Here is a 13,903-nt window from a genome sequence, read left to right as displayed (position 1 = left end):
CTGTGTTGTACTGCATTATATTTCTAAGTTTAATATGTTTTTTTCTCTTTCATTTGTACCTGAGGCAAATCTCAATTGCACGCGAGTGTGGTGCCACAGCAATGGAGCAATTCCGCCAGCGCCGCCATTCCTTCCCACCCCTCCACACGAACGCACGCACACCCCCACTAAACACACACACCCACGTAGGGTCTCGTGGGGGGGGGGGGGTCACCTGGTACCATGGGTTTTTACTCGAGGGGCCTCTAGCGGGGATATCCCACGGTTTCCCAGTGCCAGGAGCTGGCCGACCCCCCCAGGCCAAATTGCATTGCAGCCCCCATGAATTGTCTTAAAATTGTATGGGCGCGACAAAGCTCACCGGGCTAACCGCAATGAGACACTCAGCACAGGGAGATAGGGCCTCGAGGGCAAACACTCTACGAGCAGCGCATAAGAGGTGGGAAGGAAATTCCTGGACCCACTGCAGATGTGTATTCCGTGGGACGGCCACCCCAATCAATCCGGTTGGGTCCGGGGAGGACGGGGGCGTAGACAATGGATAAAGGCATAATGGGAAGCCACGCTCCAGGTAAGGGCGGGGCATCAGTTTATAATCGAAAGGTAGGCGTGACTCTGGATCTTTGGATTCCGAGGGCATAAAAGGAGGGAACGTAAAAACGTTAAGCAGTTCTCCTTCAGCCTCGCAGCCGCCCGGTCTGACTCCCAGCCCCTCGCTAGCGTCTGATAGACACTAGCGAGTGGCGCTACGACTTGACCCCAGGCAGAGACCTTTCGGATCATCATCCCTCCGACTCCCACAGAGTTCGTGTGACACCGTGGGTGCGTCTGCGAGGTGAGCAGTAGAGTGGGGGTATATACAGGGATTGAATAGGTATAGGCTAGGCACTGCTCATAGAATATTTACTCCGGGCCGCACAGGGTTTTCTTTAGACGCGCCATTAATAAACTTCAGTTCAGAAGATCGGTGTAGTGTGATTTATGTGTGTGTGGGTGAACTTCGGCATGGTGTCTTTGATTTTTTTTAAGGATCGACTGCCGGCGGGGCGGGGTGCATGAGAGAGCGAGTGTGGGGCTGCAGGGTGTCAGCGCAGAGTTGGAGTGTGAGGTGCACGTAGATTACCATCTATACGACCGCCATTGTTTACGCGGGTTTTCGTTCGAATGTGTAGAAAAAGCGAACCTACCTTGCCACGTGAGTGATTAAGGTGGGGGTCGGGTTGTGCTAAATCCACTCCCTGCCGTTTGCGCGTAGATTACCATCTCTACTATCGCTACGGCTTGCGAGTGATTTGGGCGTGCGCGTGAGGCGCGTGTACTGCAGCACACAGAGCCACGTGCTTGCGCTCGCGTGCGTGTTTGCACAAAATAGCCTTAACGGCGAGACGTGTACCCAGGGTCCTGCCGCAGGTCATCTCCTTTTTCGCGTAGCATTAGCATCTGTTTGCACAGCGGATTAAGGCTGATCCACCGGAGGGTAGGTGTGCATAGCCATAAGGCTATTTTTAGCGCTCGCCTTTGTGTGCAACGAGCGCCTGCACGGGCGCGCGCGTGCACGCAGCCACCTCCGCATTGGTGGTGGTGTATGTGGGAGTGTGTGGGATAACTTCCGGGCGGTGGTGAGCCAGCCAGCGAGCCATGTCCCTCAGAGAGGACCCTGGTGCGGGGGGGGCGATCACCCGATTGGCGGGGGCCTGGCGAAAAGTGGCCGAGGAGGAGGGGGGAGTGGAGGGGTGGACACGCGCCCCGCCCGCTCACGGGAAGCAGGGAGGTGGGCGTCAGCCCCCACACGAGTGCATGAAACAGCTCGACAGACATCTGGCGCTTCAGTATTACAACAGCAACAAAGATTCGACTATACAATGCATACATCCTCCCCACACTACTGTATGGTTCAGAGACGTGGTCAATGACAACGTCCCTGAGTAGGAAGCTGGATCCCTCCGACCAGTGGTGCCTGTGATTGATACTCCTCAACCACTTCAGTGAACACATCACCAATGCCGAAGTCCGCCTTCGCACAGGATCCCCAGCAGTGCATAAAACGGTCAGAGCCAGAAAACGTAGGCTCTTCGGACACGTTGCCCGGGCGGACGTATCAACAGATCACGCCAGAGCCCCGCGCACGATCATTGACGGCCCACCACAGGACTGGAGGCGCCACCGGGGCAGACCATGGCTGACATGGACACACACGATTGAGGCTGATCTTTGACAACACGGACTTCTCTTGCATTCAGCATGGCGGCTAGCGCAGGATAGGATTGCCTGGTGGCGGCTCGTGGGGAGTGTTACGCCCCCTGGGGCATGCACATGATGTTGATATTGAAACTGCCGGTTAAAATAGTCCATGAAATTCATTGCAACATTGCAATCCACTTTTAATAGTTTTTATTGTATTTTATATGCAACATATGGCTGCACAATCAATGTATTAGTGTTTTCATCCAATAATTCTGCATTCTTTGGACAAAAGCATCCTTTATACTAGATGCTCCAGGACTCCCTCTCAAATGTAATTCTTTACTTGAGGAAGGAATGTATGAGTAGGACATACATGAGGCGATACAAACATGACATCAATTCTATTGGGGCGCTGAATCGTTGCATGCCTAATTATCACTATAATTATTACTACCGTAGCCTGCCTTCCGCCATCCTACACACGTGTTCCACCCATCACAACCGGCTGATCATGAGAATAGGTTTCCCCCTTTTTTCTGGGAACAAACAGGTGTTAAGATGTTAAAACACCAAACTGAAACCTTTTACAAAGAAAAACCTACTGATCATATCAACAATGCTTTCTTGCTTCTAATTTCCAACATACAAGTTCATTACCTCATCCTACCATGAAATTCCTAGGATCTGTCCACTGTATTCACATATATCCAAAGGCCAAAAGATTTGACAGCTTAACGCTGTGATGAATAATGCTAGTGAAGCCGTAAGCCCTCTGGTATGTTTCCTTTTAAAAGATAATGTCAATGAAGTTGGGGAGACGTTTTAATTTTGTAGTTGTGGAGTGCTATGTGGCACTGAATTCACAATACCCGCTGTTACGAAGCACAACACACCAAAGCATTAATCAAAACATATTTCTGCGTACAAAGTGGCCAAGAACACAATCATGTTTAAACCAAACGCCCGACCAATGTTTATTTTACTATATATGTTTAGCTATTGAATAGTAAAGAGATGGATACATACACAGATGGCTATATAGCTAAACACCATGCAGAATGGAGTGAAAGGGCTCAAACGCACGCACAGTCGTTCAATTCCAAAATCTACCAAACGATAATGTTAACGAGATTCAAGGACTACATGTTTTTTTTTTCTCTTTAGATACATTTACGAGCACACTATGCAGCTACTGTACATTATTAATAGCCACCAAAACACATTAATTGGAGCCTTTAGTTTTTGACAGCAGACATTCCGCAAGCCCAAAGCTTGGCATGACATTAAAAGGGAGTCTCTATCCAGGGAAAGCTGTCAATTGTTTCCATTTCCTGAAACAAAAACCGACGTCTATAAAGAAGCTAAGTGTTTGAATATCACACGTTTATATATTCATGTGACAGTCCCAGCTCTCGAGAAAAATAACAATTTAAATTCATATAGTTTCAAGGGGTCACTCAAAATGTTGGGGGCAGTTTTGCACAGTATATTAATAGTGACTTAGTTTTTCATGCGTAAGCCAATTGGACAAAAAATTGCATGCAGAGATAAAGTGCCCTGAAAATAAGAGCAGTATGCACACTCTGTAACAACTGAGGAGCTATACTGGAGCCATGAAGGTCTTGTTGCATTTTACATTTAAAATGCATATTTTTATGGCCCAATAATTTTGTATTCAGTACTGTGACACCCAATATCGGGAAATGTTTTCTCCTGCCTGGGAAATTGCATATTAATCTTTAAAAAGCCATATGTGTTTGCATTGAGTCTTTTCCCAAAAGGCAAAGGAAAGAACTGAGTGTTTCCCTTTAAGCAAGACCTTACAGAGACACATGAATGCCCTTCCATATAAGAATTAGAAATACAAAAGTACACTTACTGATAAAGCAGCCAGAAAAGTGTTTTAAAATGCACAAATTTATGATAGCATGTAAATAACCATAAAACACCAAAGGAATATCCAAACAAGTAAAAAAAGCTGAATAATATTCACAGCCTTCCCAGTAATTTCCGTTTTTATTAATCTCAATACCCAGAAAATAAAATATATACGCTGTATATATGCAATTGATATCGTAAATTAAAGAACGAACATGAAGCAATGAGCAGTTTCTTACGGAAGTCGCGGTCATATCTGCAGCACGTATTCAGTTCCCCCGTGGTCAATGCTGGGTTTGGCCTCAGCTCTGCTCTGATGACCTCTATATATTCTACAATCCCCTGCTGGATTGCGCATGTGGTGCTTGGTAACTCTGGCGTGTGTGGGTAGTGGAGGAAGTGCACTGTCTGATAAGTGAGTGAGAGAGGGAGTGCATACTGTATCTATAAAAAACAAGAATCAAATGGGACACCTTTTCTGAATTTAGCTGTCTCTGTTATTGCATTGTGCAGACTATATTATGTCCTAAGGTTTTACTGAACTTTTTAATTTATTTCGGAGTAAAGTTACTTTGCAACTTATAATTTTAAATGTAGTTTAATAATAAACTGGAAGTGTTAAATATTTCCCCGTTGATTAGTATTATCTTTTCTATTTGCTTAGAATGCTTAAAACATACCATTAAGGTGAAGCGTGTAAATGAAACATGTCCATATGGTTACATTACACAGTGATTGAAAAGTTTAACCCATTGTATATGTTTCTGCTCCGAAGGGTATATTAAAGTCAATGAGTGTTTTTTTTTATAATGACAATTATAGTCAACATCAAAATACATTAAATTCTTGCGAATGATGGAAATATGTTCAGGAGCTAAATGCTAATGTCCAGATATGCCAGCCACGAGAGTGCTTCAGGAGTTCGTGTAGTTTTGCGATCCCTCCGTTGAAGGAGCGCAGACTACAGTTGTTTACTATATGATCCATAATTTTGTTGCATGGCCACAATCGAAATGTGGCTGTTTTTTTTTTTTTACAATTTATGAAGGAGATGTGCACATTACCCTCTTGATGTTATGATGTGGTTGATGGTTACACCAGTGTCTTTGGAGAATATCAAAGCCAGCAGGTGCGATGTTTGGGTATCGAATGAGGATTGTTGGGATATTCGTGTCTGCTTTCTCCACACCTTCCCGCAGAGGGCAGTGTTAGTGTGTGCGAAGTGTTGCCCTATCTGTGAATCTCAAAACGCAGCTGAGTAACCAGTGACCACTGAGGGCTATTCTTGATGCATCACAAGTGTGATGGGGGCATTACCCATCTAAAAATTCCATTACAAACTCTCATTTCACAGGCAGCTAGAAACATCTCTCCGACAACATCACGCCAGTGACAAAACATAAGGACCTAGTGTCACTTTTAATTTTATCCCACTGACAAATGATGAATGTTGGGTTTTCTCTTCCTCTGAATGAAAATACTCAATATTTTAAAGTCATAATTAGTGATGATCTAAGATCAAGCCTCTAACCACACGATGCTTGAACTTTCACCTACTCTGTGCATATGACCTGGATTTACATCACAGCAGAGACCATGGTGCTACCAACTGAACCTATCAAAGTTGGTTGCTTCATGTATGTTGAACTTCTTTCGCACCATACACAGCCAACCGTGCAGATCAGAGGTGCGAATGAATGTACATTACCCTGATTGCTTCGTGATGAACGTACATTACCCTGATAGAACAACAAACCCACTGTGTGTAATTTCTCTAGGTTCAATTGTCAATAATTTCCATTAGACATCAGGGGAGATTTTTTCCTAAATCATGGAAGAGAGATAAAAATATATTATTATCCCTGTTGTTTTGTGGTACTGCACACAACACAGGTAAAACGAAGTCTCATGAATTATACATTATCGAAATAAGAACTGATATTTTTGTAAATCTCAAATAATGCCACGTAGAAATTAGTTCACATCATGTTTACCCTTAATTCAAATAAAAATGTATTGGCCCAAACTTGTTTCCATTATTATAATGGCAAACAATTGGTAAATAAGTCATGGTACGTCTGAGGTGGATTTATTTTTTTATCAAAACCCTATCACATTTTGAGTGGGGCACCGTGGTGGTGAGATGTAACTACCACGCCTGGTATATAGAAAGTCGTGGGAGCGATCCCAACCCTGACGCTTGTACATTTAGAGTTTGCATGTTCTCCCCGTGGCCGCGTGGATTTTTATCCGTGTCCTCCGGTTTTCCCCTCCACATTCAGAAGCATGCATTTAGAATATTTGGCTGCTATAAATTTCCACATGATAAGCCACTTCGTTGAGCTATCATTTGTGGCCAGGTGGCTTCTGAAAAAGAGCTATACAGCTCAGTGGACCTAACCTGGTAAAATAAAAAGGTTAGTTTATTGTGTCAGGAGATCAAATGTGAGTGTTATAATTTGTATTCAATATGCGACCAAACTGCGAGTTTAGAGATTGGTGTGGGACTCTTTCTCAGGTGAGCCTCCAGGACAGCTCGTGTTTCAGGATTAATCATCGAACAGCAGGGGTTTCATCCGTGCCCCTTCCCCAACCAAAGCCCGTGTTCAAGCAAGGTTTCCATGTTTCCCCTACCACTGTACGTAGCCCTGCCCGCCTGAACCCCCATCCTTCTGCTGCTTCCCCCCCCCCCGCCACATCTAGACCCAGCTCATCTACCACACGTAGCCATCATCACTCTCATCCTCATCATCTGGGTCTTCCTCTGGTTCCACTTCCACCTCTTTTTCTTGCTCTCTCTCCCGCCCAGCCACTTTCATCTTGGTCAGATCCTCGGCCTCTGGTTTGCCACCCACTCCTTCATTTTCTTTCTCATTTCTATCATCTTCGTTGCCGTCGACATCATCATCATCGTCGTCATCTTCATCGTCATCATCCGTCCATTCCGCCACATCCCCGCTGCCCAGGTCGCCAGAGCCTTCCACCTCTTCCTCTTCCTCACTGGCCGTCATGTCCTCTGTCTTTCTTTCACCTGACAATATTGCACCGAGTGAGAATATGATAACGTACAATTTTGACGCGATGATGAAAATTGCTCTGTAATGCTCACAATATGAGGGATTCCTTGATTACATGCTTCTGGATAATTTTTTTTAAAGCCTCAAGGTGTTAACGAATATCAAACTGTGGTAAATGGAATGGGCTAAGATGTGAAAGCTCAGTACAGGATATTTTTTTTGTTTAGAGAACATCTAAATGTAATCGCATTAAAGATGCTGTATGATATAGGGGACATAGGAAGAGGGGAAAAGAGAGACTATGATTTATACCTGACATCTTAGGGTCTAGAAACGGTGAAAATTACAAGGACATCTTAGTTTTTAAAATAGTCACAAGGTCTGGAATGATATTGCTCCAGTTCTCCAGATATAGAAGTCAGACAGACCAAGGTTAACACCTGTGCATGTTGTGGTGCAAGAGTCGATCTGTGAGGTGCTTTAAATATCAGGAATGAAAAGTGGGAGCAAACTGAAAAGAATGTCCGTTACACTGAGGAGAAAGTTAAAGCATTAGTCAACAAGTCACTAGTACAAATACTCTCACTGACTGTTACCCTATTGTAAAACCCACCTCCGCCGCTTTGGCAGGGCACATTTGTCACCTGATATTGTTGGGACAAAAAGAGACAGCCTTATCAAACGTACCACAGCTGGGCTCCCCATGCAAGCGAGTGCCCGGGGTCTCCTTGCCATACTGGTCCACGCACCAGCATTGGCCTGTGCTGCTGTGGCACTGCTTGGGTCCGTAGTAGCCCTGCTCGTCGCACGTGGGCATGAACCCGCCTGTGGCACAAATCACACCGGGCTGTCACACACGGGGACGTGCAGATCCAGGCAACAGACGAGGTCCAAAACAACCGTCGTGAGGACGGACAAAACTAGAGACTCTCGAGACCAAATTGGACACCGTTGTGAGAAACAGTGAGATTGCTGCGAAGAGAAAGACTAGACCCAAGTAAGGTGTGATGAGATCATCGTGCTGTGGTTGCTCAAAGATGGGAACGATTCCCGAGTATTAAACAATGCTGTCCGTCAGATTAAAATTAGAATACTTTGGGGTCTGGAAGTACAATGGGGTCATTGCGCCACCGCATACAAAAATCCGCCTGCGTTACAGATGGGCACGCGCTCCATATGCCGAGCAACATGCCGTCATTGAGAGGCACGACATTTATGAGGTTGTGGACAGTAATCAATTCGCACTGCCACCCTGCAGCGCGTGGCAGTGCCGTGCCTTTCTTCTTGCAGGTTGTGTATGCATGAGTCGTGCATTATGACACAGGGATGAGAATAGTTACATGAATATACGTGAGTGTATCGGGAGGATGATGAGGCAAGCAAAAGGGTACAAGGGACAAACGAGTAGGAACAAATGCTGACAAATGACATTGAGAGTAACTAAGAATAAATTATAGGTGCGCACGAGTGGCGGTTGTCACGCAGCAGTGAATGCGTTGTGGGTATGTGTAAACCCATACGTGTACTTAACGTAAAATGAAACATTCCCGCGCATTCAATTAAGTTGCGAATACGACCATTATACATAATTCTCCACAATGTCACTGTTCAGCATGTGCTTCAGAAACATACATTTTAAACTTTTAATTAACATTAGAACAATTACATTACGTATCCATTTTTGACAAGTGCGGCTGAATTTATGCAAGCGCCTTTCAATAAAGTATTCATTGGAAATAATATTAATATGACTCAATTGAAGACAAATTACATGTGATGAATGTGATATAGGCCTCAAATAAAAAAAACATTACAGATGCTTCATTTAAGCATTTAATCTTCATTGCATGTCACAGCAGGCAACCAATGATCATCGCAATTGTAATTTTAATGCATTGTCCTACCCACGAGCTTCTTGCTATGTTGAAGTTTTTCTTTCTCCGCATGGCACGGGGGCTCTGAAAAGCAAGAGAATGACATTTAAACACGACTGCTCACTAAGTTGGGTCCACTTATTTACCTGCATTGCCATGTGTCCGTCAACACTCACTGAACACAAAACATTGGCACAACACGCTTATGCATACTGGCAAGAGAGAGCCCCACCGGGCTTTGGCACAAGTTGCCACAGCTACACCTGAGAGTGCCATGGCACACTGGAGGAACCCTCACAGACACGGATACAGAAATTGTTGCCAAAAGAAACTAGAGCCATGCCAGATCATAGTGATACATACTGCAGCCACAACAGATGCTGGTACAAGAGACCACACATTTACAATAGCTGCTGGCACACCACAATACTGTCTTAGCAGGTATTGGCAAGATTCACCACAACCACATCGATCATTGGCATGAAACGCGACACCCACGCCAGGCACTGGCACACCACATAACAATCACAACAACTCGTGGAACAACGCGCCACAGCCACAAAGATTACACTGTGTAACAATATTTTTTGTTCCTGGATAGTAAGTGTTATTTCCTAATTGCTTATGCCTCAAAAGTACAGAAAATGTCTATTATTCCCCACAAACTTTGCTTTTGTGACCAGGACAGTTATATTTACAATGTACCTAATTTACAGAACATTCCAGAGAGATTCAGTTCTGAGTAAACTTGGAGCAACTTCTAGAACATTCTAGAACTTTCCAGTAATATAAATAGTACCATAAATACAGGGGCCTTAAGCCCACCAGTTCAGTTTAGTTCCAGCTGCCTAAGTGAATACATATCTGCATTTTTCTGAGATGGCATCAAGAGGCTGCAAGCATCTGGCAGACCCATTTTGCTATGTCTGCGGCCAATTTCTCAAGACAAGAGCGAAAAAGTACTCTGTGGAAGCATCTGATAAGATGTGTGAGGCCTACACATATTTCGGCATGCCTGTTGGGGATCAAGACAAACCCTGGACACCTCATTTCACCTGCGAGCAATGCAAAAAAACTCTGGAAGGTAATATGGACAATCATTGCTCAGAATTTTACGTTATAAAATCTGTTCCAATTTTTTTATTGTAAAAGTTTTTATTTTTATTTTAAAATGTTTGACAATTTTCAATGTTATTGGAAAAATATATCATATATGAAAAATGTAGCGATAATCTCTTACACATTAGTCACGGGTGAAAGAAATGTATTTTTGTAGGATAGTACAGAGGGGAAAAGAGAGCCTTGAAGTTCACTATCCCAAGAATTTGGCAGGAACCCACTGACCACTAAAGCAACTGCTACTTCTGCATGCTGGACCCTTCCAAACGTCGGACTGGCAAGATTTCACCTGCTATCACGTATCCGGACCTTCCTTCATCCATCGCCCCGGTGCCACACTGTCATGAGCTCCCCATACCCACTCCTCCGGAGAGAGAGCAGCTGTCTTTAGAAGAGAGCAGCAAGTCAGAAAGCGAGGAAGACGTTGTAGATCCAGATAACAATGTCAGAGGTGGAGCTGAAGAGAGAAACACATACTACCCCAACCAAAAATACCTCAACGACTTGATCAGAGATCTTAGTCTCACCATGTCCAATGCTGAGCTCTTGACGTCTAGGCTCAAGCAGTGGAACTTGTTAGATAAAAATATGCAAGTCGCAGATCAGAGGAAGCATCACCAACCTTTTTGCAGCTTCTTCACCCGTCAAGATGGGCTCTGCTTCAGCCACAATGTGACCAGTCTGTTCGAGGCAATCGGAATCGCCTGTAACCAGAATGAGTGGCGCCTCTTCATTGACAGCTCATCCAGGAGCCTCAAAGCCATGCTGTTCCATAATGGTAACAAGTACCCGTCTCTTCCCCTGGCTCACTCGGTGCAGCTCAAATAAGATTACAACAGCATCAAGACCTTGCTGGATGCCTTGAAGTATGATGAGTACGGCTGGGAGGTCATCGGAGACTTCAAAATGGTGGCATTCCTGATTGGTCTCCAAGACAGTTTTACCAAGTTTCGTTGCTATCTTTACCTTTGTGGAGAGGAACAACGTCAAGTGGGAGCCACTGATGGCGCTGATGCCACCACTGAACATCAAATTGGGCCTTATGAAACAATGTGTCAGAGCTGTAGATAAGGAGTCAGCAGCCTTCAAGTACCTTCAAGACTTCTTCCCTAAGCTGTTGGAGGCAAAGGTCAAAGCCGGTGTCTTCGTCGTACCACAGATAAAGAAGATCCTGGAGTGCAATGGATTCCCCAAGAAGCTCACTAGTAAGGAGAAAGCAGCTTGGAACAGCTTTGTCGCAGTGGTTCGTGGCTTTCTGGGCAATCACAAAGTCGAACACTATGTGGAGCTGGTTGAGACTCTGGTGAAGAACTACGGCACAATGGGCTGTAGGATGTCTCTAAAAGTCCATATCCTGGATGCTTATCTTAATAAATTCAAGGAGAACATGGGAGCATACTTGGAGGAGCAAGGCGAGTGCTTCCACCAGGATATACTAGACTATGAACGCCGCTACCAAGGACAGTATGATGAGAACATGATGGGAGACTACATTTGGGGGCTGATTCGTGAAAGTGATTTACAGTATAATCGTAAATCTCGAAAAACTACTCACTTCTAAATCTTTTGTAGTCATTTTTGTATTACTTTAGTATAAATACATGTCAAATTTTATTCATATGTTGTTTTAGTCTGACTTTATGTGAACGAAAAGACACAAATTCGCCCTATTTCTCATAGAAAATAGATACATTACAAAATATCACTGTCCTGGTCACAAAAGCAAAGTTTGTGGGGAACAATAGCCATTTTCTATACTTTTTAGGCATGAGAAATTACGAAATAACACTTACTACCCAAAAACAAAAATTGTGTTACATAGTGTTATCGGCAAGTCTCATTACAGTCACACCAGGTTCTGACATAACACACTGCAGTCACGGTAGTCATTGCCACACCTACTGACTTAGGCAACAGCACGGCAGTGATGAAAGTGGGAAATGATTGGGGAAAGCCTTTGTCCAGTAGCGATTCGACACGGGCTGATTGACAAACTGACACTGGACAGCGGCAAGAGGGCGATGAGCAGCCAACACTTACTTTGGCGCTGGAAACAGAAGCACCACTCGTTGTTGGAGAGCAGGCTGTCGCTGTAGGTATCGCACTTGTCCAGGAAGGTGGAGAGGCAGGGCTCGTGTCTCTCGGGCGACTCCAGGCCACCCGCGACCCCGCGGCCCAGGCCCATGGTGCTGAGCTCACCCTGGTCCAGGAAGAGGTCGTGGTTGGAGTCCAATCGGTTGAACATCCACCCGACGTGGTCCCGGCAGATGGGCAGCATGCTGGTGTCGAAGGCTGCACGGGTGTGGGAACAGTAGTAGGTGGATATAAGCACACCTTACTAGGGGCACATCTCGGAGGTCACGTAGCTAAAGTGCAGTAGCTGTGAGAATCTTGCAGTGGGTAGAAATCATTGGTGAGATCTTGTGGCATCAGTTGTTTTGTGAACTCATATAAGGAAAATTCTCACATTCACAACACATACAGGTATTGCATTGGTGGGGATGGGGAGGCAAAGGGTAACTACTAATATACAAGCACACTAGTTGGAACATAACCACACATGGCATGGCTTCTAAGAGGTGCTTATATACAGATGAATCTGCATTAGGAAACCCTACGACATGAGGTGGAACTGCAGCATTGCTCCACGTGATGCTCACGTTGGCTCGGTTTTCGGTCAATGGCACAGAGCAATGCGTGGTGCGCTACAACAAAAACTACAATGTGTATTTCAACAACAAAATGAAACTGTCATGATTGGGGATGCATGTTTAATTATAACACTGTGTAAGTAAAAAAAAAATTGTTTCTGGGTAGACAGTGTTATTTCCTAATTGCTTATGCCTCAAAAGTACAGAAAATGGCTATTATTCCCCACAAACGTTGCTTTTGTGACCAGGACAGTGATATTCAGATATTTACCTATTTTCAATGAGAAAACGGGTGAATTTGTGTTTTTTCGTTGACATAAAGTCCTGGTCACAAAAGCAAAGCTTGTGGGGAATAATAGCCATTTTCTATACTTTTTAGGCATAAGCAATTAAAAAATAACACTTAGTACCCAGGAACAAAAATTGTGTTATATAGTGTAATCATTGATTGCAATGAAAGGGAAGCCCCTGACATGTCACATCTGGCAAAGGACTCACATTTCTGGGGCTACCACGAAGGTTGGTGTTTGATTCACTTTGGAATCAATGCTTGGGATGAAGTGTTATTTCCCTACGCAGAGTGATTAACGAAATCCTCATAATGCCACACATTGCAGGAGCCATTCCACATGGTTACGTAAAATTAAATGTTTGGTAATTAGTGATGGCGGCTGCGATGTGTTATAGGCCATGAGTTTGTTTGCTGGTGTTACTTTTACAATGGCATGGTGAGCGATGGGCTGACACTGTGTGCCTGCTAACGTCACCTTCCTTCATTATGGCGATCATCATCTGCACAATACCACGATGCATAACATTAGCAATTCTGCGTGTATTGATTTAAAAAATCCAATTTCCTGCTCTATTTGGTTTAATAAGGTGTATCACCTTCAATAAGACGAAGAAGCAGTGAGAAATAGCCAGCCTTTACAGAAGTAACTTTTGTATTTTGTGTCCAGTGATTACTTCCGTTGCACAATTTCCTCTCTGTTTTCTTGTTCAATAATAACCGTCTCTTGACTTAAAGCTTTTGTGACTGCAGGAATTCATATTCTTTGGGTCTTTCGGTAAATTCACGTAGATAGGTTCAAAGAAAATAAAATGTATTATTTTTTGTTATTTTCTTTGAACCTATCTATGTCACTTTACCGTAAGACCCAAAGAATATAACCATCTCTTG

At 44.2% G+C, this 13,903-nt stretch overlaps 1 protein-coding gene across 1 annotated transcript in view; it reads right to left on the bottom strand.

Annotated features, from left to right (window-relative positions):
• Positions 1-3,133: 3,133 nt before the first annotated feature.
• The window catches only part of LOC116940374 (testican-3-like), a 211,272-nt gene continuing 200,502 nt past the window's right edge, over positions 3,134-13,903 (bottom strand). The window contains exons 8-11 of the mRNA XM_032950154.2: positions 12,113-12,364; positions 8,984-9,037; positions 7,767-7,904; positions 3,134-7,093 (exon numbers count right to left, since the gene is read on the bottom strand). Coding sequence (XP_032806045.1) covers positions 6,777-7,093; positions 7,767-7,904; positions 8,984-9,037; positions 12,113-12,364 — 761 coding nt within the window. The 3' untranslated portion in view covers positions 3,134-6,776. The remainder of the gene's footprint in view (positions 7,094-7,766; positions 7,905-8,983; positions 9,038-12,112; positions 12,365-13,903) is intronic.

Source organism: Petromyzon marinus, chromosome 8 (genome assembly GCF_048934315.1).
Source record: "Petromyzon marinus isolate PM22_M1 ecotype Great Lakes invasive population chromosome 8, UKy_Petmar_22M1.pri1.0, whole genome shotgun sequence".
NCBI lineage: Eukaryota > Metazoa > Chordata > Hyperoartia > Petromyzontiformes > Petromyzontidae > Petromyzon > Petromyzon marinus.
The sequence above is the reverse complement of the archived record's forward strand: the minus strand, read 5'-3'. Positions and strand labels throughout refer to the sequence as shown.